The sequence below is a fragment of the Aythya marila genome (assembly GCF_965140915.1).
Source record: "Aythya marila genome assembly, chromosome: 1".
Taxonomy (NCBI): Eukaryota; Metazoa; Chordata; class Aves; order Anseriformes; family Anatidae; genus Aythya; species Aythya marila.
In genome coordinates, this window is record NC_139042.1 from 175,602,358 (window position 1) to 175,629,885 (window position 27,528).

The 27,528-nt window shown below is 40.1% G+C and overlaps 1 protein-coding gene across 1 annotated transcript; it reads left to right on the top strand.

The window, feature by feature from the left end:
- Position 1: 1 nt before the first annotated feature.
- PUS7L (pseudouridine synthase 7 like) lies at positions 2-14,512 on the top strand. Its single transcript, XM_082767532.1, has 8 exons — positions 2-939; positions 1,917-2,076; positions 3,676-3,871; positions 5,097-5,195; positions 7,747-7,828; positions 9,319-9,596; positions 10,937-10,990; positions 11,624-14,512. The coding sequence occupies exons 1-8, from the start codon at positions 243-245 to the stop codon at positions 11,945-11,947; spliced, it is 1,890 nt and encodes a 629-aa protein (XP_082623658.1). The 5' UTR covers positions 2-242; the 3' UTR covers positions 11,948-14,512.
- Positions 14,513-27,528: the final 13,016 nt, after the last annotated feature.

Sequence of the window (27,528 nt, forward strand, 5' to 3'; positions counted from 1 at the left end):
GAGGGGGAGCGCTTTCTCCCCCCTCCGCTGGAGGGAGTTGGTAGCGCCCTCATGGCTCCCTCACGGCTCCCCCGCGCCCCTCCCCGCGGCGCCCCCTGGCGCCATCTTGGATCCGTACCCCTGTGCGCGGGGCCGCCTTTATTTCCATTTTTATTTAAATTTCAACCGCGTATTTTTAATTTTATCTCGATTTTTAATTCTAACTCGATTTCGAGTTTTAATTTCTCGCCTCGCGGGGGGCCATGCTGCCTTCCTTCGGCTACGCCGCCGCGCACAGCGGCTTCCGCGGCACCCTCAAGGGCTGCCCCGGCGACTTCGTGGTGCGGGAGCTGCCGCTGCCCCCGCGCGGCCCCGAGCGGCCGCGGGCGGAGCCGGCTCCCCTCAGAGCCCCGTCCCCCGGCGGGCAGCAGCCCGCAGCGGGGCTCCCCGAGCCGCCCGGCGACCCGCTGGCCAGCTGCCTGGGCGAGGAGGCGAGCGAGCGGCTGGCCCGCTTCGCCCGGGCGCTGAGGGAGGCGTGGGGCGGCGGCGAGCTGAGCCTGGGCAGCCCGGGGGGCAAGGCGGAGCGGGCGGGGGTGCACAGCGCCGTGCGGCAGCGCTTCCCCTTCCTCGCCACGGCCACCAGGGGCCGCGAGGTGGTGGTGAGGGGCGACGAGGGCTACCGGGAGCTGCGGCAGCTGGTCAGCGAGCCCGAGGCCAGCGGCTTCTTCAGGTTCCTGGACGCCAAGGTGGAGGGCTCCACCTTCTGCTTCGAGCCCGACGGCGACAAGGAGCACCGGCGGGCGGTGCACCACCTGCTGGGCAGGAGGTTCGGGAAGCTGCTGGAAACCAAGAGCTTCGCCCTGCCCCGCGGGGACATGGCGATAACCGTGCGGTTCCGGGGCAGGCGGTCCCGAAAACGGCCTGCTGAGGGCTCCCCTGACGGGCAAGAAGTTTACACAGGTAAATATTGTGGTGGTTTTAGGAAGTGCTAGGGCTGCTCGCCCACGGGCCTGGTGACAGGGCGAGGGGGAATGGGCTGAAGTGCCAGGGGAGGTTTAGGTTGGATGTTAGGAAGAACTTCTTTACTGTAAGGGTTGTTAGACATTGTAAGAGGCTGCCCAGGGAAGTGGTGGAGTCACCATCCCTGGAGGTCTTCAAAAGACGTTTAGATGTAGAGCTTAGGGAAATGGTTTAGTGGGGACTGCTAGCGTTAGGTCAGAGGTTGGACTCGATGATCTTGAGGTCTCTTCCAACCTAGAAATTCTGTGATTCTGTATTACAGTGTTCTTCACTAACACTGACCCTCAGAATCACTTTAGTATGATACATAGGCCTGATGCACCCGTTGCTTATCCTGAAATAAATCATTCCCAGTGTAATATAGTTCCATCACTGAAAAACAGACCTGAGATGGATGAATCAAGTTACTGCAATGATTTACGTAAACTGTTCAGCGTTAATGATTACAGTTCTTTTGCCTGTATCTCTAATTCTCTGTTATTCCCCATGCGTTAGTTCTCCCTTGAAAGAAGTTGAGGGATTTGAAAAGATGTGTTTTCATGTTGTACAGTTTAGAAAGGTCAGATTTGATTTATGATCTCATTTCTTAAAGCAGTTGTTTTCTGATAAACCAAGTGTTTCTAAGAATAAGTCATGTTATTTGAAGTGTGTTGCATTTTGTCAGGTACTGCTCTTAGAGTCAGCAGAGGATTGATTGTTCTGAGTTTTGTTTAATGCATCTTTATTCTTCCCATTCAGTACTGGAAAAAGTCCCATTTCCTTTAATTTTGTAGGATGGGAGAGGAAACAGTGGGAGCACTGTTTCCTTGCAGTTTCCATGCTGTCATAGTTTGAAGGGAAGAACAGGACATCTGCTCTGGAAGAGCACCTGTATGATTTGCATCAAATTCCTAATAATTCTGAGATGATTGTTTCAGCTTTCACCCTTCAGAAAGAAAACCTAGAAACACTGGAAGCAATTGGCATCTTGGCTGCTGAACTTGGAGTTCTTCCTTCAGACTTCAGTTACACTGGCATCAAAGACAAGAAGGCTATTACTTACCAGCCTATGGTTGTGAAGAAGGTTACTCCTGAGAGGTACTAGAAATCTGGGTATATGAAGTTTGAGACATATTTTAATATGTTAATCAGCAGCTTGCACCATGTTGATACTTAAATGTTGATTAAGCAACCTGGTCTACTGCGTGGCATCCCTGCCCGTGACAGGGGTTGGAACTGGAGGGCCATTAAGGTCCCTTCCAACCCGAACCATTCTGTCATTCTACCACTGTGTCTTCGCCTCCTGTATCAGAGCACAGTGGCAATGGCTGTAGTATTTTGTGGCTTTACAATGTGTACAGCATAAGATTCAAGTCCACCAGTGTGGAAATTTTAAGAAAAGTCTTCCTTTGTTTGTTTTAGTAATATGAGTACGCTATATCATCTGGCACGTTATCCTTCTAACTCATGCTCATGTGATCCCCTTCACAGTTTTCTGAATACCATCTACTGACAGGAACAGAGAGGGAACCTATACTACGTGACCCAACAGTTTTCCACATACTATCAAAGCTTTATCTAGAGGTCCACAGACAATTTAAGAGCCTTATACAGATTTAAAAAAAATAAAATAAAATAAAAAAATCACTGCAATTTTACTTTGGACAGATGCTCTTTTAGAGTCCTGAATATCAGCTTCTCTTACATCGCCCAGTATAGAAACCTGAGACTAAGTAAAGATGCCACCAAGTGTAAAGGTTCTGAATAACATGACAATAATACAAGTCATGCCATTTGGTTCCTCATTTTTGTTACTCTAGACAAAACTCAGTGGGTAAAAAAAAATATATTTTACGTTCTGCAGTAGCAACTGCAGTAAAAAAAGTTTTTAGGGTTTGAAACTAACATAAATAAATAATGATAGTAAGGTTCTACTGCAAACCGGACTATAAGGCCGTTTGTTCAAGAGAATAGGCAAAACTTTGTCTTAATGTATAAACAATTAAGCAAAATAGTTAAATGCTTCCAAGCCTCTTATATATCAGTAAATAATTTATGAAATTGTTAAAATATTTCTTAGCAAGTAAGCTGAAATTTCCCTTCATTTGAATGACTGTTTAATATACGTAAGAACAAAGAGATTGAGTGGATACTTTAAAGGGCAGATAGTTGAACTGTCAGCTGCGTTTCCAATTACAGGCTTGTGCAAGCATACCCAGAGAATCAGCGTTCTGAGTTTGCTTTTGTTAAGGCTGACCAAGAAAGAGCAAATTGTGTTCTGGAGACCAATAGAGTGGCAGACATTACTTTTTTTTTAAAAAAAAAAAAAAAAAAAAAAAGATTTTTATGACTGAAGAATGAATTATTCAATATATATTCAATATATGAGTTATTCAATTAAAAATACAAAATTCAGTTTGGTTGCCTTGAGCAATGAATTGTTTCATTCCAACACCCATCACGCTACAAAACATAAGTGCAACTGAAGCAAATGTTTTAGAAGTGTTTATGGATAACAACTGAATTTTAAGACTATCTCTGCATTTGCTTTGATTTTTCTCATAGTAATCTGTTTTAAATCTCTTTTGAATTCTTCAGCCTTTTTAGTTCTAGTACAAGGTAAAGAAGGTATTTATTGCTATAGTTCTATAGCTTTTATAGCGGACGGCTCATAATTTCTCCCAATTGTTTATGCAGGTTGAAAGAAATTGGAAGCAAAATGGAAAAAAAAGGCATGAAAATACAGAACATACATTCAGCATCCCAGCACCTTAGGCTTGGTCAGCTGAAGGGCAATCACTTTGATATAATTGTGAGAGATCTTAAACTCCACAGTCATGACTCCTCTGCAGATTTGAAAGAGAGAATATCTGAAGCAATGGAAAATATTAAGGTAAAAAAGCTGCATGGCTGCCAATAAGGGGTTGTAGTTCTGTGCTGTAACACAAATTGCTTTAAAAAAATATTTGTAATGGCAGAACAATGGTGATATTTCCCTTCTTTGATGTTTTTGCTGTTTTATGGCCTTCCTTCATTATCCTTGGAACAAAGCTGCGATCTGAAGGAGGCCCATAAGTGAATTCATTCTGTGTTGCAGGCTTCAGAACCCAATGTGGTGCAGCAAGACAGAAGGGAAAGCAAATTGGTAGCAAATGAGTATTGATAGGTGAGCTGTCAACCAAAGTAATGTGTTTCACAGTGGCAGTTGATAGGATAAAAGAATATAGTTACACGTGTCAACTGCTTGCCTTTTTTGGTCATTTGAAGAAAATGCATGTTTGGCTTGGGTGAAAAAATGTATACTTTGATGCAATAAATATGTGTGAAATGTCTGTAGCGGACAAAGATCCCCTGAAATCTAGTGGATTTTGATTGCTCTTATCCTTTGTGTGATGATGAGGGTTTTTTTCAGGTCCTATCTTAAGTCTCTGAGAAAAGTAGAAGACAATCATGGAAAGGAAAACGTTTAGATGTTTTGTACAGCAGTAACTTCCCTTGCTTTCTAAGTAATGGCTATAACACAAATTACTTTAAGAAGATTACTCCAGGAATAAAGACTTGAATGAAAACTGTCCAGTGTGTAAAAGCCAAATACATGACGTGTAAAAATTTTGGAAATGTATTTGATTACTGGAAAAAAAAAAAATCAACTGGTGCTTTAATGCCTTTCTCTCTTCTACATCTGGCCTTTTTACTCTTGGCCTTTACTACTGTAATAATCATACAAACAATCTCATGTGAATAAAGAGCATTTTAAAGAAAAAATGTCCAACAGTTCGTACCATTCATTACTTTTGCTCTGCTGCATTTTCTTTGATAGAGATTTCATAATTTGGCACATAGAAAGAACTCTCTTTGATTTGAACTGAATTAGTATTTCCAATAATTACGTATAAGTGATTTTATTTCATTTACCTAAGTGGTTTTTTTTGAAAACAAAGAGAATAGAACTTGTTTGTCTTCTTAGACCTTTCTAAATCAGTTGCTAAATCATATTTTTGTTTTATGTTATTTCAGGATTAAAAAAGTGTGTGTATTTTGGATAAATACAGATATGTGTTGTACGCTTAGTCTCACTGTTTTGATGTTCTTAACATATTTATTCTTTCTAATTCCAGACAAAAGGTTTTGTAAATTACTACGGACCGCAGCGATTTGGCCAGGGACAAAATGTTCAGACAGATCAAATAGGATTGGCTCTACTGAATGGAAAAATGGTATTTTCATTTTGTAATATAAGTAGTTACTGTCAAGTTCATTTTACATTACTGTTGCAACGTCTGGTGCTGGGGCTGACCTTCCCAGGGAGCAGTTTCATTTCTGAGATAAACCCCTCTGTGTGCTGGAAGTAATTGCCAGATTAGTTCTGACAACAACACAAGCATGAAGATTTTCATGCTGAATCAAGAAAATCTGTAAGCAGTAGGTGCAGCTGCATGTAGCTGAGGAAGTGATTCTCCTGTCTGTGATGGGAATGCGATCATCATTATGCCACTTCTCAGGGAAGTGGCTGCATTCCGTACAACATTTGAACTCTAAAATGAAGCAATCTTTATACAATGCCTAACCTGTAGCCTCTTTATCCTCCTGGGGGTCTATATTCCTTTTGCAAATGTCACAAGATACTACATAGGATCATACAAAAGGATTTGCTTTTTCAATGCCACAGTAATTTGTCTGCTGTATAGAAGAGATTGCTGCTTTCCATTATTCCTTGGCTACTTGCCCAAATCTTAGTTCTGAGCAAATGTTCCCCTGTAAGCTAAGGAGAACTTATTTCTTAAGTAATAACCCTTAAGATAAGAGTCATATACTTTTCAGTGTATCTAGTGTAGTATTTGGCACAGGCTTAAGACAGAATCAAGCTCTACAAAGTCAAATGAATACTTGAGTATCCTTTTCCTCCAATACTGTTTTGCTTCTGAGAGAATTTGAGGGCAGACCATAAAAGTAGCTGTTGATGTATCTGACATTTTGAATTCTGATATGTTAACAGTTGACACAATGTGTCATTCCCTGCAGAGTAATGATACAAATCTCTAGTCTTAACTCAGTTACTTTTTAATTTGAAACATGCATTTGTGTTAAAAATGTGACAGTATATGTTTACACAGTCCCAATACAGAGGAAGACAACAACGTTAATAAAAGAGATGAACAGGGAGAGTCACAGGCTGATATAGGTGGTAGTGGACTGTGTGGTTCCACCGGTGTTACAGGTAGTGTTTTCCCTGGAACAGCATCAGTTCAGTATTTTTTTTTTTTTTTTTTTTTTTTTTTTTTTTTTAAAAGGATTGTTGCCCCTCTGTGTGAGTCTACGGAAAGCTCTCAGCTTAAGTGTTACATGAAACATGCTGGAGGGAAACAAGAGGAAGGAACTGTCCTGCTCAGGATAGAATGATGGTGTTGCAATGCAGAGGAGTCCTAACTGGATGTTCAAGAAGACATTTCTCATAGAGCTTTGAAAGCAATCTCGTGCCTTCTTTGTGACCAGAACCTTTCCTTAATCTGAGAGTAACATAGCCACACTGGTGGCTATGCTGTTGTCGTGGTTCCGCTCAAGTGGGCAGCCGAGCTCCACCACAGCCGCTCTCTCACTCCCCCTCCTCAAAGAGGAATGGGGAGAAAATATGTGAAAAGGGCTCAAGGATTGAGATAAGGACGAGAAAATCACGCAATAATTATTGTAACGGGCAAAACAGACTCGGCATAAGGAGATAGTAAGATTTATTGCCTACAACTAACAAGCGAGAGAAGTGAGAAAACAAAGGAAAAAAAAAAACAAAAGCACCTTCCCCCCCATCCACCCTTTTCCACCTCCTCCCCCCGAGCGGCGCAGGGGAACGGGGGAATGGGGGTTATGGTCAGTCTACAGCACTTCTTCTCTGCTGCTCCTTCTCGGTCACTCTCGTCCCCTGTGCTGTGGGGTCCCACCCACGGGATGCAGTCCTTGATGAACTGACCCGGCGTGGGCTTCCCACAGGCAGCAGCTCTTCCAGAACTGCTCCAGATATGGGTCCGTACAACGGGGTCCATCCCTCAGGAGAAAACTGCTCCAACCTGGCTCCCCTGCGGGCAGCAGCTCCTGCCAGGTCACCTGCTCCTGCGTGGGCTCCTCTCCACGGGCTACAGGTCCGGCCCGGAATCTGCTCCGGCAGGGGTCTTCCACAGGCGGCAGCCTCCGTCGGTGCAGGGCCACCTGCTCCACCGTGGTCTCCTCCACGGGCTGCAGCATGGAACCCTGCTCCACCGTGGTACTCCATGAGCTCCAGGGGGACATCCTGCTTCACCATGGTCCTCACCACAGGCCGCAGGGGACTTCTGCTCCGGCGCCTGGAGCACCTCTCCCCCTCCTTCTACACTGACCTTGGTGCAAAGCTGTTCTCTCACTCCCTTGACTCTCCCGGCTGCTGTGTGGCGCAGCGTTTTTTCCCTGTCTTAAATATGCTCTCACAGAGGCGCAAAACAACATCGCTTATTGGCTCGGATCTGGAAAACAATGGGGCCCTTCCGAAACATGGGGCAGCTTCTAGATCTTTCTCACAGAAACCACCCCTATGGCTCCCTGCTACCAAAACCTTGCCACGTAAACCCACTACAGCTGTTAATGGTGTCTTCTGTGTCTTTCATGTAGACCTTAAAGAACTGAAATGATTTTGAGAGGTTGCAAATCTGTCAGCACAGATTTGGATGCATGATTGTCTGTTTAGTTGACAAATAATTATTTTTACGTGCAGAAAATATAAATTATTAATATTGTTCTTTAAAGGTGGAAGCTGTGAAATTATTCTTCACGCCTGAAGATACGGATGACCCTGTAAACAAGGCAAAAAGGCACTTTCTTCAGACTGGTAAGTCCAGTTAAATTGTCTGTTCATCAGTTCAGCATAGGTATTGGGAGGGAATAAAGTGTTGCTGCACAGAGAGAGACTGTTTATTTTGCTGTTGCTTTATGTCACTTATGGCATATTCCATGGAACTCCTGGAACCACACATATTACTTTTAATAATGAGATGAAGATCAGGCCCTAACTGTGCAAAATAGTGGAAAACTAATGTATTTCAGGTGCGAGGCAGTGCAGAAATAAATGGTATATAGCATAATGCTGGAAAAGACTACAGTATTATTCTCAAAGCAGTTTTGGCCTCCTTCAGTCTGTTAGCTTTTGGAATACAGCTTTTTCCTCTCTAATTTAGAAGGAAGAATGCAGAATGAGGCACCCAACTGACACTCAGCATTTACCACATTTGGGCATCTAATTTTATGAAATTTCTATAATAATCTTAGCTCCTGGGTTCTTGCACCTTTGGGCTCTGGTTTTATGTCTTTTTAATTATGTATCTTCCTCCACACATTGCTCTAATCTGCCTTCTTTCTTCCTTGAACTGTTCAACAAAATATGCCAGAAACAGTGTGCTGAGTAAAACACTCTGTGTGTCATGTTTATTGCTGTCATTCAGCCAGCCAACTTTCCCTCCAAAACTAAAAATGTTAAGTTGCTCTTGACCGCAAATGTTTGATGTCTTCAAATCTTCCACATCTGTTAGCCTGCTTATCACTGTACGTTGACACGACAGCTACAATATGTGGCGTCAAGGGACACAGAGACCTTTCATTTCACAGATGAGATAAGATGAATCGTTCTGTGTTATACATTGCTGTGTGATGCATGGAAAGACATTGATGTGGATTCTGTAACAGCTGCTTGCCTTTTCCAAAAAGAAAAGGCCATGCAGTGGCTCCTTCAGATAATCGCTCTTCATAAGAAAAATTAGGAAGGAAAAATATGTAAAATGTAAGATTTTAAATATGAAACATTTATATAATGTAGTACAAATCTGATTAAATATAATTTCATCTTGGTTGAGGCCTAGACTTCCTAGTGGCCCTTGTGATTTTTAAATTTAAAAATAAAGACATATTTTTTTTACCCCCTATGAAATACGTTTTCAAATGACTTAAAATCAAAATTTAATGATCTTCCCTAGGTTGTTTTCTACTTTCAGTTACCTGATCTAAAAAAAAACTTTGGAGCGATGAAATACATTTCTAAGAAACTGCAACTGGATTGAATAACCGAATGACAGCTAGTTGATTTTATCCTGTGTGAAGTACAGAGAACAGAGTTCATGGGACTATGTTGATAGGTGTATAAGATGGAATTTGTCTGACATGACACATTGAAAGAAAGGGAATAATAACTTAAAAGTCAGCATAAAGGGGTTAGACTGACACAATTTATTCATACCTGATTATTTCATCCTTTTAAGTGTGTTTTTTCCTGTAGGTAGTATTTGGAAAATCGATGATTACTTATATGGTTATTTTTGTTTATATCAGAGGATGCAAAGGGCACACTCACGATGCTGCCGGAATGTAAAGTGAGAGAGAAGATGTTGTTACGTGCTTTAAATCGCTATGGTGTAAATCACGAAGGCTGTACCAGAGGATGGCTCAGCATTCCTCACTCCATGCGTATATTCTATGTCCATGCTTATTGCAGTAAAATATGGAATGAGGCAGCATCGTATAGACTGGAGATCTATGGTTCAAAAGTTGTTGAAGGTGATCTAGTCTTCACTGAGGAAAATGATGAAAGCCTTTCCCTGAATGACAAGGTGAGTTTTTACAAAATAGTTCTGGTGAAAAATAACCGTAATGCACTTGAGTACATTCATATGTCAGACAATAATCCTATGCTTTTATTTTGGTATGTTTATTAAATTAGTTACTGTTTGTGGTAAATCAAAAAGAGATACATCACTTCTTTCCCCTTTATCACGAAGAGGCATATATGCTAGATGTGTTTTAACAGTTTTTATCTGTTTTGGCTATTCATTTTAGTGAAGGGATGAGAAGGGACAGAATGGCAGAATTGATGTATGTAAGAAATTATTCTGCGTGGCATCTGATGCTCTTCTTACAATCTGGCTGGGGAAAACCTTCAGATTAGGCTTTGGGTGGACCGATATTATCAGTCAGAGTAGATCTGAGTCTTGCTTTCAAGGTCAGACCTTGCCATCACGTACATTATTGAATGTAAGGCCACGGTGCAAGTTGGCCTCAGACTGTGCTGCTAATCATGCTGTAGCTACACAGTCAAAGCATGTTTAGCAAAATTTCTCTTACTCAGGCAATTAAAACAAATTGATGATGAGTCTAAACTGTTGGCAGCTGTTCAAAAATGCACTCCTCTTCTTGGGAAAATAGTAAAGGTCAAGGGAGTGTTTCTGGTTGCCCATAGCACAGCCTTGGTGCTCTGCATGGAGCCACAGGTGAGCAAATATCTTAAAGCCAGCACTGAAATGTATGCTGGCCACAGGCTTGGGCATGCTGAAGTCCATTTCTGAAACAACCAATCTCTTCTTTCAGGGTTAACATATCTTTTTCTTAACTGGATAAGGAGGCAGTTATCCTTCTCCCGATCATCAGATAGAGCGTAGAATTTTTGCAATGTTTTACTGGAAAATAAACAGGGGTGTGCATGGGCAGAATGTATCTCACGTCTTGGGTGGAAATTCTTATAAATTTGCAAGCAAAAGCACTTGAAAGGTTAGTGAATAATTTCTAGTCTCTGTAAAGAGTAGCTTCTGTTTCCATTGTGATTTTTCCTTTTGAGAATGAAGTTTAATAAACCAAGTAGATCAAATCAAATGAAGAGCGGAGCTACCACATTTAGCATTAAGTTACTGAGTTTACTATATATTCCTATTCAATAGAACACATTTTAATTAGTGTTTTTGCTTTTGGCAACGTAACACAAAATTGCAGATTATAGTAATCATATCTAATATTTTTTGTAGCTAGAATAGATTATTTGGCCTTTTAGTAGTCAAATAATCCTAGAATGCAGAGGTTTTTAAGCTTTAAAACTTTGTTTTATTTTATTTTTAACTTTAAAATAACTTCACTTTAAAAAGTTGTTTTATTTTTCTTAACATCTTATCTGTCTTGCCAGGTTCATGTTGTCACTGCTCCAGAAGAGTCAGCTAACAAATATTCTATACACCAAGTAAGTCTGTCTGAAACATCCTGAGCTGATGATCTCTTTATTTGATTAAAATGTTTTGTTTTAAAGATAGTAGGAATATATTAACTGGTGCAGTCTTATTTCTTGCCAGAATGCACATTAAAGAAAACACATGTGAACTAATCTCCACCCTCTTAACAAACGGAAGGAAAAAATACTTACTTTGTAATGGAAATTAGTACAGTGTCATTTGCAGTATGGTAATATTTTTTTGAAGTTGGATATAAATGCTTTGAAAATTTATTCAATCTATGTCTGGGAAAAACACTTGAATGGTTCATGTAATTGTTGAAGGCTCAGAGTCCTGTGAAGTCTTACATATGTAACTTAATATCTTTATTTCTGTATCTTTCCCAACAAGTAAGGAAATTCATGTTAGTGTATTTCTAATTTGTTTTAGAAATCGTGATATATTTATTATTTTTGCTACTTTTCATTTAAGTTCTGTTCAAGTAATTGCATGGCTGTACTTAGCAAAAGAAGGAGCTGTTTTGCTATTTCAGGACCCAGAATAGAAGGTTTAAACACATTTAGGATTGTAATCGCATTTCCTTAAAGGGAAATTGGTGAATTGTATTTCATTTTTTTAAATTTGTTTTTATTTTTTCCTTGAAGGTTGTTCTTCCAATGGTGGGACATAGTATCAAGTATCCCAGTAATAAAGTTGGGCAATGGTACCATGAAAGACTTTCCAAGGATGGACTGCAGATGTGCAAATTCAGAGTGCCTCCGCTACAACTGAATATACCTGGATGTTACAGACACATTTTGAAAAATGTTCAGAATCTGTCATATTTTATAGAAGGCAGTGAAGAAGGAATCAAAAATGAAGACAACCATCTGAATGAGTCAAAACTCTCTCTTCATATATCGTTTGACCTTGATCCTTCGTGTTATGCAACAGTCTGTCTAAGAGAAATAATGAAATGTGACTTTTAAGATACCAATTAATGAAAGATGGCAGGAATATTATAGCAATGGAGATATTTTATGTATAATGCCAAGAAAGTGAGGGAGAATCCCACTTTAAAGCCAGAAACATGAAAAAGTAGATTGAGATTCATACTGAATGGGGAAAAAACAACTCCAAAATCCTGGTTCCAAAAACATGCAAATCCTTGTATGCGCTGGAATAAACAATGCAAAGCTGCGTGTCATGTCAGACAGGTTTAACAGAACTTAAGCTGTGAGCTGCAAGCACGAATTTCGTATTTTTGTTGATGTCCTACTTGCAAAGTTACATTCCGGGAACAAATACAAACAGAAGTATATTTTATTTCATTATATTTTTTTAAAAGCTGGTTTACACTAAATGTTGAAGAACATTGAGTAGCCATTATGTCGCAAGTTTGCAGCCTACAGGTACCTAACTAAAAAGCTGCTGTACTGAGGTTCACTAAATATTTGTGTTTTTGTTGCATTCAGGCACCAAGTCTTAAAAAGGTGCAAGTCCTTAATCGACAGTAACAAGTCATCTGGCACATTGTCAGACAGTTGATGAATACAACTACTTAAGTTCATGCTAATGATTCCAGGATTAAGTAGCACATTGCTTTTTAGTTAGTGCTTATTCAATTACTTGATGAGGTGTTTAATTAATATAATTGCAAAAGTATTTATAATAAAAAACAAACCCTGTTTTATTGTTTACAGAATGCAGGATCTCTTTCTGTAAAGCCTTATGGTGACAAAGAATTTTTAATGGAACCATCCCTTGGGAAGAAAAAAAAAAAAAACTTTTATATTCTTAATTAAAAAAGTCAACTGTGATAAAATGAGTGCATTTATGGACAACAGAAGAATGTCTTTTACCTTGACTTTAGTAAGGCTTTTGCCATGGTGTTCCACAATATTCTTGTGAGCAAGTTAGGGCATTATCTTCTAACATAATGGGTGGGCAAACAAGCAGATAAAAAAAAAAAAGTGGCTGGAGGAGGCTAGGAGAGTAATGGTTAACGGGAGTGAATACCATGGGGGATTCTTCTGGGCCCTCTGCTGTTTAACATCGTTGTCACCCTCAACAAGTTTGCTGGTGCAGGTTTGGTGTAGCTCACACCAAATTAAAGGAACAAATGGATATGCTGGAGGATCCAGCTGTCATTCAGGGAGACCTAGACGTGCAACTGGAATGTCCCGACAGGAACCTTATGAGAGTCAGAGAGCAAGAAGATGGAGCCAGGCTTCACAGTGGTGCGTGGCAGCAGAACAGGAGACAATGGGCATGAACTGAAATGAGAGGTTTGGACTGGTTGTAAAGGAAAAAACTTTGTTCCCCATGAGGATGGTGAGACAGTGGAACAGGCTGCCCAGACAGATTTCTAAGACCCAACTGAATAAAGCTCTAAGCAAGGTGGTCTGACAGGTGACCCCACTTTGTGGAGGTGGCTGGAATATAGCCCAAAGATCTCCTCCAGCCTGAATTACCGTTATCCTAACCCCAGAGTATTGTGTTTATTCAAGCTGTAGATGGCAGTATGACTTAAAAGTAAAAGGGAAAAGTCTACCCAGTTTTACTGAGAGAATTAATAACATGAACTGAATTCTGTATATGGCATCAGTCTTTCAGTTGTTGGTAATAGCTGAGCAAGATAAAGCTCCCAAGGTTGATAAACTATTTATTTATGCCACTCTTATGGAAATACAATTCCCATGATTTCAGTGCTTGTATAAAATTTTGACGGATCCAGATATTTCACAGCCTTAAGTAAGAGGATTACTCTGAAAGTCTGTGTAAGTAATTCAAAAATTGACCTTTAGCTTTCGTATGGGAAAATAGACTGTCATGCAAACAATAGCTACAGAGCCACTGAAGGCAACTTACAATGCTTGCTCTGTTACAGTGCTTACTTTACACCTCAGGTTTATGGTATGCAGCCAAAATAACTGAAAAATCCATTTCCCTGCCACAACCCATCTGAGGCAGCTTTGTTCCTGTCTTTTCAGTATCACCTCTTCTGTATTCCACCTGCCTTTAAAAATACCCGTCTTCTGAAAAACTGTTTATTACCCAAATCATGCTAGTACAGCACAGCTCAGAAAGAGTTGTCTTGCCACCACTGACTTGGAAAAGTGCTACGATGCAGACAAGATGCTGCATGCAGTTACAACAAACAGAAGAAATGAATTAGCACTGAAGTTCCATTTGGGCTACTGTGATTGTCTCGCCTGCATCTCAAAAGAGCCTTGAAAACCAACTCCTCACAATGAGATTTGAACACATAGCATTAAAAGTTGATCCTTGATTTGGAAAGATGCAAGAGGTCAGATTAAAACATTTTTGACTGAAAGGCATGCTATTTAAAAATAAAAGATCAGAAGATGGTGTTAACAGAGCTCCTCTATAATCATTTTAGGCTCATTTGTCAGTACTTCTATTGAACACTCAAAGGGCTAATCTTCTTAAGCAAATCGTTCTTTCAGCAACTTGAAGGTGAAAGAGCTAATTATGTGTGTCCATGGGTTAAATTCCTATAATATAAATGTTCTACTAGGGAAAAGTCAGGTTAGCTATTAGAGTGTTTGTATGGTAAACATCCTGCTTATTTCACTGGGCATTTATTTTTAATTCATTCATTTAATCTTAGCAGCTATTTTGCAGGATTATGTACATGAACTGTTGGATTCAAGGAGTTTCATATGAGTGCAATACTCAGCTATTTAAGTCTAACCTACATAAGCAAAACAGCTGTGCCCCTGCATTTAGAAAAGAAGATAATCACTGTGCACTGATCTAAGTTTAAAAAAAAAAAAAAGGTCTTAGTCATCTCTCATTTTACTAAGTACTTTTATTGCTAACATCCTTTTCTGATAAGCCTTAAAGCATGAAAAGAGGTCTCTGATTCTGTTTCTAACAAAGGGGGTTTTAAGTTCAATAGCCAGTTGATTTTTTTCAGTGTAGATTATAGATAATTAATTGGGCATTTGAATAGGAAAAATGCAAATGTTCTTAAAGCTGTGAAATCCTGTTACTTTTAATGCATTAAAAATTTGACAACTAGTATTATCCTCAATAAGAATGTACAAATTTTCAGACCTTGCAGAATGTGATGGATTAAGGTTACGTTCCCATCATAAAGGCAGTTCAGAAGCCAGGTCGATATGTGACTATTGGCCCAGCTCACTCATGCAACTCCATTAGCTCCTCTCTTAGCATCGGTGCCCGTGAGCTGGTGATTTGACCTATCACACCCAGCTGATGAGCACAAAGCTCCTCTCCTTTCCCTTGAAGAAATTCTGCCCGGAATAAAAGCTTAAGGAACCAAGTTGAGAAACTATTAACACTTTATTCCCCACCCTCACAAAAGGCATTTCATCTTGAATTAATATAAGCCAAATTTCAGAACTCTGCATAAGAGGAACTGTAATAATACATGGCAAAACTACTCACTTGTGAAAGCACAACAGGAATCATTTAGTGATTTCACACTGATGCTATATAGAATAAATATGTAGAATTAAACTGAATTTGGTTTTAGAGCCATTCTGCTGCAATGGTTTGAATCAGTGTTCAGTCTTGCACCTTACCCTGTCTACAACTGTTTCTGTAAGTAGACAGGTAGGAAAGAATAAAGCAAGGGAAACATTTATGGTGTTTATCCTACAACCATTTTCACTTCAGACAATTTCCTGCACCTGAATGGTTTGTCCAGTCTTCCCTTGAATATATTCAAATTTTTCCCAGAGTTCCATGTTTGATATCTGTTATATGAAGAATCACCAGAATTACCTTTTTCTTTTCTTTCCTTTCCTTTTTTTTTTTTTTTTTAAACAAAACAAAACAAAAAAAAAACAAACCTGCCCCCTTCTGACTGATGGTCCCCGGCTTTTGTATTTCAGTACACTGGATAATGAAGAGTCCATCCCTATCCATTATCCTGGTACCTGCAGTTTGTATGCCCCTCTGTATCTCCCAAATGAATTACTTACCACAACTGAACCCCTGTGAGACTGCTCCTGTGGAGGCTAATCCATACACTTGATGTACTTCCGTGAACTGTTTCCATTTTTTTAATATACCATTTTGGAGATGAAGGATCTGGAATTGCACACAGTTTTATATTCAATGGCATGGATTTCTACACTGACTTAGTGATGCTTGTTTTGTCCTGTGTGTATCCTGCCCAGAGCAGCTGTGGATGCCCCATTCCTGGAGGTGTTCAAGGCCAGGTTGGATGGGAGCTTTGGGAAACCTGGTCTGGTGGGAGGTGTCCCTGCCCTTGGCAGGGAGTGGAATCAGATGATCTTAGGTCCCTTCCAACCAAAACCATTTTACTATTCTACTACTCCCAGTATGTGATTGGCTTTTCGACACACCCTTCTTCCCTATGCACTGAAGCAACGTGTTCTTGAAAGTAGCTATCACAATCCTGACATTTTCCCCCAGTCAGGTGAAAGCCCATTATTTTGTGTGTGAAGTTGGCATTGGTTTTGCCTGTGTTTGTCACTTTATATGTGTCTACACTTCAGATTTCATCTGCTGTTGTATTTCCCGTCACTAGCCTCATAAAAAAATCTGCAGTTCTTCACACTCTACCTTTATCTTTGTAACCCTGAGTCACTCAGCATCTTCATTTGTCTCAGTCACCTCCGTGCTCCAATCCTTAATGCAGCCACTGTGCTGCATTCCAGGGCCTTCGGTCTTATGCAGAGACCGCTCAAAGGTGTGTGGTGACGGCTCTGTCAAGCACCTTTCGGGAGCTCAAGTGCACCATCATAGCTGCAGCAAGCATTTCCCCACAGCTCTTAACCCTGCCACAGAACTCCAAGGGGGCTGTAAGGCAACACTTTACAGAGGCCATGTCAGTCCTTCCCAAGTAGATCATAATTATTCAAGTATCCACTACGTCTATCCTGTGATAGATTTGCCTGTTGCAGGTCTTTGGTTTATAGGCTTGTAGTTCCTCTCATTTTTATTATTTTTTTCATCTCTTTCACACAATATATAACTAACAGTTATATAATTTGATGGCTTAGATATCTACTATATCATTAAATGACTGCATAACATACATACTGTAGTTACCTCTATTCTGAAGTTGTGTTGAAGGTATGAGAAAGTATTTTAAAGTGCTGCTGGGATTTGGCTGACCTTGGTTTGCATCTGTACTCTGCCCAGTTCAAGGTGGAAATTTGAATCTATATTTCATCACAGCCCGTTAACCACTGCTGCAGCCTGTACAAGTTACTGTTAATTGAGGAAATGACCAATACGGCATTTTCAACAAAAAGTAAGAGAAAGATTTTTTTTTTTGAAATTTGAATTTGGGAGGCAAAACGTCACGCTCTGGTTCAGGTGGGAAAGACTTTGAATCCATGTGCTGTAGTCACCAGGTTATTGTGCAACAAGCGACTGACACAGCCGTATGCCCATGCTCAGTAAGTCAGGTCCTAGCGGTGAGATACTGGAAAGACTGTCTCTAATGTGAATCTTGCTTCAGTGCATCTTAAGTTTGGGGTGAGAAAATGAGGAACCTGACCCCCTCCTCTGGTGCCTTCCCCCCCTGCCCAGGCCCAGGCCCATCAGCCCCTGCCCCAACAAGGCTGCAGCAGGGCCTGGCCCTGGCTCCCTGGCTCAGCCGAGCCCACCGGCAGGCCCATGCTGCAAACAGAATTTCCACCAGCTTCCTTCATCCAGCCACTTTCTTTACACCTTGCAAATAATGCCTGTTAGCGAAATGGCTGCCAAATCATTAAACTGAATTACTCAGAAAAATCCTGGAAAACTACAGGGCAGAGTTCACCACCTCACACCAGCTGTAAGCCCTGGCTAGACTCCTGATACAGATAGTGCTTATCACCTACGAGTGCGTCCAAGGCAAAGAGTAGATTTCTGTTTCACAACATTTTTCACATAAGCATACACTCAGGCATTTTAGCAATGTCTCAAGCAGCCCATCAGTTGCTTATCCTCCCAGAATAGCTTGTGATATATTTTATGTTACTGTAAATGAGCTCTAGTCCATCGGCTTTCCCCAAGAAGAAAAACAAAACAAACAAACAAACAAACAAAAACAACAAAGAAAATATAATTAATGAAATTAAAAGCTCTCTAGAACACAAAGAGTTCCCCATCTCTCTTTTACTCAGGTTGCCTCCCAAGCCAGGTGGGGTGAGTGTGCCTCAGGGTGGGTTTAGCAGTACAGGCTCAGGTCCTCTGTCACCTAAATGGATTTTGGGGTGGATGCTTTGTATGGCTGATCTAAGGGTAATGATAAAGATGATTTTGGAGGCTGGGATGACTGCTCTATCAGAAGGGGCTATTGATAAGATTGATACACTGCAGAATCATGTTGGGAAAGGCAGGAATTGTGGGAGAGAAATGGCCTAGGAAGGAAGTAGCTCTTGTAAATGAGTGGTGTTGAGAAATGAAGAATACGGGGAGAGAAAATCAGTAAGAAAGTAAGAGAATTAGATCTGCTTGGGTAAATTGGCAGAGCCCCATTTAACTTAATATTTATTTGCACACATACATCGGTCAGAGTCTGGCTGTTACTGACACACTGTTGTCTTTGCTTGAAAGAAGGAAACCATCTTCTGAAACAGCAGTTGTGAAACAGCACCTTCCACCTTTCCTCTCTCTTACATGCTCAGTGTCTTCATTGTAGGAGGCAGCAAATACCTTGTGCTCTTCTAGGCTAAAATGTGACCTTTTAATACTAACCATTCCAGTCAAAGAACCTGCCACACTTCTTTAGCATCCATCCATGCCTACCCCTGCCTGTGGACTGCTATTCATCTTCATCCCGTTACCATCTCTGGTATGGAAAGAGCTATGTAGAGTAAAACTGCAGGACAGAGAATCAGTTTTGCAACAAGGACACAGGTTCAGAAAGTTATTGCCTCATTTTCTTACTGAGCTCAGCTCTTCAACCCTTGAGAGCTTTCCAGTCCTGGCTCAAGCATGTCAGACAGAGAAAGGGCAGACCCAGCAGCTCCCAGAGCTTGTCCTGCTTGAATTTATACAACAAAGACCTTAACAAACAAGAAAACTAAGACTGCAGAAGGCTGGTGTGGTGGCTTTGGCAAAGCAGCTGGCCTACAGGTGATACTTGCTTTTTCTCTTAGGACCTTTTTGATGGTGATTGTGTTCAGGAACTGTGAAGTGATTTGTCATCTTCAAAGGACAGGTTTGTCTTGAGTGCTTTTAAGGCTTAGTTAAGCAAAAAGATGAAGTGCTATTCCTGAAATGAAGTAAAAAGTGGCACTTTGTTCAGAATATAAAATATTCTAATGAATTGAAAAATGAGAATCAGGTGAATGTGAAAACTTTTCATCCTTGAAAGCTTCTTCCTCCTGCTCTATATATTAAAGCACTGCAGATGTGGAAGGTTATCCCTTACTGTGTGGGATAACTATGTTTTATGCTGTGGCCTCTTAAGCTAACATCAGGAAAGAATATAAAAAAATATATCAAAGATCTTTCTTTTGTGACATACAATCTTTACTTTTTAACATAATTTTCTTCCAATGTTATAATACTGAAAAAGGATACATGAAAAGAACAGATTAGCATTTCTACTGTCAGAACTTCAGCTGCCTTCTGAACCACTGGTATTTACTGGCTCCTTTTATGTACTCCATTGTAATATATGAGCAATTTGCTGTGTCTTCTAACATTCTTGTTTTCAGACAGACAAATTGTGCAGGTGAAACAACAATTCATAACTCAGTTTATTATCAGCATAATTGTCCATCCAAGGTAAAAACATCACAAGAAATTTGATTCTAGGATTTAAATTGCTTTTAGGCATTAAAGAGTAGATTTCCAGACTGTCATATTTTTAATGAGTAAAGAATAAAACAGCATATTGTGCTGAGGTTCTTGATGAAAGACCATCATGTGGCTGTATAGGAATGCTGAGTTAAAATCAGAGCCAGACAGACAAATTTACCAAAAGTATGTGTGTGGAAAGGGCATTTGGTTTTACGTGCATTGGAGCCTAATCACAGGGGTTACACAAGAGACCCACATAGGCATAAAGTGCTCTGAAACAAGGTGTTCAGTCAAAAGAATTGCTGCTGTCCAGAGAGGAGCATGGAGGAGAAGCTATGAAAATAATGGTGTCACATTGCTTGAATTCTCTGTTTTTAAAAGTGCATTGACACATGCTTGCTATAAAATAATTTGATATGCATTCCTTATTTCTAGAACATCAAATTGATACATTTCATATGAATCAGATTCCAGTAGAGATTGCACATACAGATGTACACACATATGTATGCTTCAGAAAAGCTCTGCCCTGTTTCTGGTTCCCTGAAACGTCTGAGGCAAAAAGGCTTTTTTTGGGCTCTTTGTAGGCTCCTTCACAGCAAGATCTCTGTGCTGGATCCTCACATTCACATGGAGCTGCTTATCTCAACTACATACAGATTATTCTTCTCCTGCAGTAGGATAATTTGCATGACAGTGCCTAACAGGAGTCTGAATGTGGGCACAATTTACTGCATTTTTTTTCCATGTTTATGGGCTAATTACTATTTAAAAACAGAGTTACACCAACTAAAAACAAATAAACAAACAAAAAAACACCAAAACTTATTAATGAACTCTGAAATAAATATGCTGCCTTGCAGTGTTCACAATTAGCACATCATACAGCTTCATTCTGTAGATGTTACCTCTGTTCAATTTTCTTCCACAGTAGCTTATATAGAGTTTACTAAATTATTGTGATACATTTAGTATTGACATTGGCAGGAAATGTGCCAAACTGTTTTTAGGGACTTAGATATGATATAATTTACAGGATAAAGGACGGGTTTTCAGGGCAACAACCAGAGAGGAATACAAAGAAATTCAAGATAAAATAGTGAAAGTTTTCCTTTAGAAGACGAGGTATTGTTAGTATTTCAGAGCTGCTTCTGCCCAGAGGCCTGACACAAAGCTGTTTGCAGAGACGTCCCAAAGGAGAAGGTTTTGATGTTCTAGATGTTTCAGAGCAGAGCTGATCTCTTTCACCCAGTCTGAATGGATCAGAAATGCTCTGAGCCAAGCACACTTTCAGTCTCATCCACTCGCATATACCCTGAGGGTGACTTTTTCTTACCAGTTTTAATGTTCTCAGCTGAGCTACAACGGAGTCTGCAGCCAATGATGTGGGCAGACCAGGCGTGGCTTTCCCAGCCTTGAGCCCGCTCTTAACCTTGCTGTGTACGTAGGAAGATTATGTGTAGACATAATTTGCAATTCCACATTAAAGAATTTTTTGGATTTTGTGTGGCTTTTCTTAAAAGCTTAGGAAATTACTGCCTAGAAAGCACATTAAAAGAATATTATGGTTGCAAGAAGAATAATACTGAAACTCAGATTCCCTGCACAATCTTAATTCAATCTCTGTTATTATACAGTCCTTTATTAATTATTTTTCCCACAGGAAAATGGGAAGGATGGATCAAGTTCTGAGGAAGACTAAGAATTGTGCAGTGAAAGAGGCTTTGTCTTGTGATCTCTGCTTACGGTGGAGGGGTCTATACAGAAAGGAAAAATGGCCTTTTGTTTCAGGCAGTTGAATTCAGAATTGAAAAATGTGGAATTGCAGCAGTGGAGTGAGTGTTGTGGGACTAGATTCTGTCCTTGCCTCCAGCACAGAATTCCTATGTAATATTTTTCAAGGTTTTTACCCACAGACTTTTTAAAAATGTATCCTCCCTCTTAAGGGAAGCCTTTTAGGGACCATCTGCAAAGTGCTGAGTGGTGAGCTGCAGTTGAAAGCAATGACACCTTGACTTTCCTTATAATCAAAATTTGACTGTAAGCATCAGATTGGGCACCTAAAGCCGATGGAGATTTTTTTTTTTTCCTTTAGTTTCTGCTCCCCTATCTGGAAACAAATGATTCTTTCAGTTTCTGAGTTTTTTGTGAAACATTGCTTGCAGCTTGTTGAGGCATGGGTGGTGCCACAATATAATGAAATGTCCATGCAGTCAGAAAATCTCTTCTCACATGGAGCCCAAAGCAGGGCACTGAATTCTGCATGTCAAAGAACATTTTTTGTAACTATCTGCCTGGTGCTTATGGCTCCTCTATCCCCTGAATGAGACTGCAGACCTGTGGAAACAGAGGATGTAGCAATATTATGAAGGTTATTTCCTAACACAGAGTCACATTGACATTTAATGGCATTTTTTAACTCTGTGCAACCCATTTGACTGTGAAACCTTCACATTTCTGATGTGGCTTCTTCTGCCCAAGATTGCTACATGATGGCATTGATATTCACACTGCTTTAACAAACAAACAAAAACAGATCCTGAGGCAACTGGATACTACAACTCTTCTGCATATATGAGCTGTTTTCATAAGTAGCCCCAAAGGAGTAATTTATTTTGATTGAACAAGCATCAAGGGACCAACTGTTATTCAGAGGTAGCCTGAGAACCTGATCTAATCATCGCCAACATCAGGAAAAGGGAAAAGTATCACGTTTTGTTCACAAAAGCCGATAGAGCTGCCTATTGTGATGTGGCCCTCCATTTACCATCTAATTTGTCTTAATGCATATAGTCATTATCCCAAATTTAAAAAAAGAAAAGAAAAGAAAAGAAAAGAAAAGAAAAGAAAAGAAAAGAAAAGAAAAGAAAAGAAAAGAAAAGAAAAGAAAAGAAAAGAAAAGAAAAGAAAAGAAAAGAAAAGAAAAGAAAAGAAAAGAAAGCAGTCCTAAGATGGCAACTTTAATTTGCTGCCAGTTTGGGCACAAATTCAAGCTACCAATCTCAAATTTCTATGTTTTTCCATTACTCACTAATTTTGTAGCCACCTGCAGTACCTGTTTAGATGAACATTTAATTACGAGAGGTAATTGAATGAAAGTGACTGACAGGAGCAATTGGAGCTAAATGCAGTATTCTGTAAGTGAAAATACTCTGCCCCTGCTCTTTTGATCCAAACTGGGGCTTTGTCAAGCAGAAGCTGATTCATGAAAATAAGAACACCTGATTTAACTGAATTATGAGATAAAATGAAATAGCAGGTGAGAAAACCCCCGTCATTATGAAAACAATGCTTTCCCTTGTATTTACACTACAGCTGTCTAAATCTCCGAATGAAGGTATTAACTGAGATCAAAGATATTCATACAAATGAAAAGGGAAGGCCAAAACTCCAAGTAATAAACCAGGTAACTATACATACCGACAGCACAATGATTTTCATTTAAATCAGCAATAGCACTGGGATCTTATTTCTGGGGGCTATAACACCTTTCATTCAAAAGGATTTTCTGAAATACCCAGAAAGGAATCATTTCAGGTGGTTGAACCACTGCAAGGCTGACAGCAGGTGATAATGCAGCCTGGAGCAGGATATCAGGTTGCCCTGCTTTTGTCTTCTTTGAAACCTGCCTCCTTCTCCTGGGAGAAACAGAAAGGATGAACTGCAGTGAGGGCTTTGGACTGGGACTTAGCAGATGCAAGTTCCCAAATATTACCACTGTGACCTTTGGCTGCTCTCCTAAACACCCCAAAGAGCCCAGCATTTAATCATTCAGCACCTGTGTTTCCTTCTTGTATTTTGGAGGTAATGGAAAGTCTGGTTTCTTCCCACTGAGGAAAGGGTGGGATATAGAATCAACACCCAAACCTCAGTCCATTTAGCATTAGGAAGAACTCAAACCACAAACTCTCTGGTTTCCATAAGGTGGTGATTTTGAACAGCAAAGTTTAGAATCAAAATATCAATGGTTGCTAAGTGAAAAGAAAGAACAAGGAAAGGAAAGACAGACAAAATGCTGAATGCAAGCCTGACAGTGATCATTTTAGCCAGTTCTGTGGTTCGTAGGCAGTTATGTCTACAGACAGCACTCTGCAGCTTCTTGAAGAAGAATAAAACAGTGGGCTGCTGAGCAAGCCGCTGATTCCAAAGTGGATGATACAGTAAGCTGCCTATCTTACTGTACATGGTTCAGAAGAAAAGGAACAGGCCTGACTGGTGCTTGTCAAATTATGTTTTTCAATGGCAAGTGTTTTTTTTGTTTGATTGTTTTTGTTTTTAATGTGATGGATAGTCTTGAATTAATTTGATAATAAATTGATTTTATTTTCCTTTTTATTTTTTTTGAATTATGAAAAGTAATACAGAGAGTGAGCAGTGCAGGATTGTACAACATGCCATTGTGCAACATGACGTTACATTTGAATGTATCTCAGTGAAAGTAATACCTGTTTGATTAAACTAGAATGAATCTAAAAAATGAAGCCCTGGCTTCACAACCAAACATGGTCAATGTGACTTTCACCTAGGAATATCTATGTGGCTCTCAGCATGCTTCTGAGCAAGCCCTTGGACAACATCACGCAACACCTGAGGAGAAATGGGCATCTCGAAATGAGGTGCATGAAAAGCGGAAGCTAGAGTTGCGTGTCCTTTGGTATTTTGCTACCTGATTTGGGGCTGTAAAGTGACATGTGCCAGGCTGGAATTTGCAGTCTGTACTCTGTGTAACCTCTGCTGTCAGTTTCCTACATGGTTTCTTCAAAATTCATGGGTTGGCCATTCCTTTCTTTAAAAATGCTGCTGCAGAAGACAAAGATATGACCTGGTGTATTTCTTATCTGCAACATGAGAACATTCAACCACAGGTCTTCCATTTCCTAGTTATCCTAAGGTGCATTTATCCTCTACGTATCTTTGTGAAGCAGTGCCACTCTGCTAATAAGGATTTGTGATTTATTGTAGTGATAGATGACAGTGAGAGAGCACAATTCCCTCATTTAGTGGTGAGACATTCCCCTGGCAGAAAGGATACCTGCTGCAAAGACTGTTTATGGATTTCACTCAGAGATTATTTAATTACAAACAAAATTTATTATCCTATTATGGTTAGTGTGGGAAAAAAAACAAGGGGATGGGAACTAGAAAGAATAAGGACAGGTCACTAGTTTGAAGGCTTGGTTAGCCGCAATGATGGGAACAGACTATTTTATCATCAGAGAAGATTAAAAAGAGACAGAAAGTAATGTAAAAGAAAACTTAGGAAGTAAATTTAGGAATAAAAAATAAATCATCATCTAGTCAGAAAGATGTTAGAAGTCAGTTTTCTTTGGCATTTACTTAATGTGAACCCATTATTATGTGGAGGGAGTAGGCGTAGGTTAAAGGCTAGTAAGATATATTCCCATGTAAACTTAAAATGAGAGAATGGAAACAGCGTATTAGGAATTTTTACTATCACAAAAACCTCCTTATTTTTATGACAATGATAACGGTGCTCCATTACTGGTGGAATTGTTATTCCTAAGTAAAGCAGCGGGCTTCCAGTGCCTGGCAGGCAGCTAAACCAAGCTGCTGGGGCACTCTGCCAAAGCCCCAGCACGCTGTGAGCCTGGCCTAGCCCCAAATCAAGACGTGCTTCAGTAGAAGCTCCTCTGACACTGTCCTCCTAACAGTGTTGCAGGAGGTAGCTGATAAAAGGAATGCTTTGTTGCTCGTTCAGGCTTAGTCTTTGGTTTCAGGCTGCTGCAGCATTTCTCACGGCAAGTCCTAGCTAGAGAAGTCCTAGCAGCACTGAGGAAGAGGATGGACCCAGCAGTCTGAGAACCTGGGCACCACAAAGTTGAGCATGTCCTCTTATGCCTGAACTGGAATCCTGTGATCTGGCTCCAAAAGGCTACGTTTGCATCTGAGCTTGTGAAATTTGCAGTACGGAGGTTCCTTGATAAGAGTCTGAAACAAGAAATTGCAGGAAAAAATGCACTGCAGGAGTATATAGAAAAGGACAGATATTTCTAAAATGATAACGGGATGTAAGGATGTTACAGTGCTGCTGAGGACATGGAATGAGATTACTAGATTGGAAGATAAAGCAACTATGCACTTCAAACAGCCACCCACAACGTGATGATGCACATGTGGAAAGTGACCTGCTTGTGGAACGTTTTCTTGTAAAAGTTTTGGATTCAATTATGGATGCAAAAGAACAGCCTATAAAAAACTGCTGAAAGATGTGCAAACAAAAGCTGTTCCAGCAGAAATAGAAAGGAAAATAGAATAACGATAAAGCTCTTTTATAGAGAGAACCATGGAAATCTTGGAAAGATTAAAACTATCGGATGGCAGAGGTGGTGAGCAAATATTGTAGGCAGCTGCGAAGGAAAGAAATTCCTAAATTAGAAACTGGAAAATGCGTTCAACTTCTGCAGAGAGCTGGGGAGAGTTTCAGTCAGTGTATGACACTCGTGACACCAGAGATTAATATATTTTTTGTTTCCTTAAGACCTCATGGAAACTACCCATTTCAGTAGCTCTGACGCTATGTGGACTCCACCATTACAGCTCCACCATCTACTTTGGACCTTGTCTCTAATTCCCAGTTCAGCCTCCTGCACTGCCTGTGCTGTATTCTGGTGCTGGAGCAGAGCAAGGCGCTGCTCCCTTTCATTCAACATATCCCTTCGGTTTAGGTGGAGCCCAACCTGACCTGCAAGGAGGGAATAAGTTGGCACTCCATTTTGTTAGGCCACAGTGTCTTGGTTTTTAAACCAAGATGTTTGTGCCATGGCAGAACATCCTGCTTGTCCTTTATCTGTAAACGAGAGCATTGTTCTTACTTCGTCTGGTTTGTGCTTTAATGATAGTAATCTTTATGTCATTGTAGACTTACACCATTTTTTTCCTCTCCAAAATTCTCCTTTTGTGCGACTTTCTTGTCACAAACTTCAGAGTTGATTAGATATAATGGTCCTTCTTCTGTATCCCTTTACTTTACACTTTACAACCTTGCACTATTTTCATCCTATTTTTTATTTCTTTTTCCTTGCTCTGTAACTGCCATTGGATTAAGAATGCTGAAACAGTTTTATGCCTTCAGAAATTACCTTTTTATCTACTGTGAAAGCACAAGGTTGCCTTCCTCACCATAATAGATTTCTTGATATAAAAAGCACATTATCTATCCATCTATCTATAAATATATAAAGAAAAGATGTATCAAAACCATTATGAAAAATAATTTAGCTTCTTAAATGATCAACATAGTCAAAATGATGCTAAAATCAGTGGAAGAATGTTTTCAGTCATTTTGATAATAAACAAAACTACCATGTCTATGTTTTCCCCAGTAAGACTGATTATGCTAGTTGCTGAAGCAGCAGTTAGTACTCATGGGGCAACTACACTAAATGGTCTTACGGGAACTACACTTTCATATGTAATACAGCTCTTACAAAAACACTTTCCATCACATGGGGACTTGTTCTATCAAATCAGTTCTTAGAGTGCCTTTGTAGTAGCCTACAGCATTAATTCACTGTCTCTGGAAGTCCTTTCCAATTCAGAAATGATATTGAGCTGCATTAATCTTAAGCTCTGTTTAGCAAGACACTCAAAGATCTGCCATGAGCAAGATATTTTAAAATCTGATTTCATTTCAATAAGTGGAACTAGATGCTTACAGACAGATATTCATCTCTGGCCATAATCAGTATTCATTTGAGACTAGTGGCCAAGGCTCCACATTTAGCCTTTAGGACATTCATAGGGCAGTAAAGGAGACCTGGACTCTGTTCTTATTTCAAAGAACCAT

Bases quoted from the DNA above. Each gene is read 5' to 3' on its own strand.
- PUS7L (XM_082767532.1), top strand. From the start codon at position 243: ATGCTGCCTTCCTTCGGCTACGCCGCCGCGCACAGCGGCTTCCGCGGC. The intron at 9,597-10,936 runs GTGAGTTTTTAC...CTGTCTTGCCAG, and splicing joins GCCTTTCCCTGAATGACAAG to GTTCATGTTGTCACTGCTCC. The intron at 10,991-11,623 runs GTAAGTCTGTCT...TTTTCCTTGAAG, and splicing joins ACAAATATTCTATACACCAA to GTTGTTCTTCCAATGGTGGG.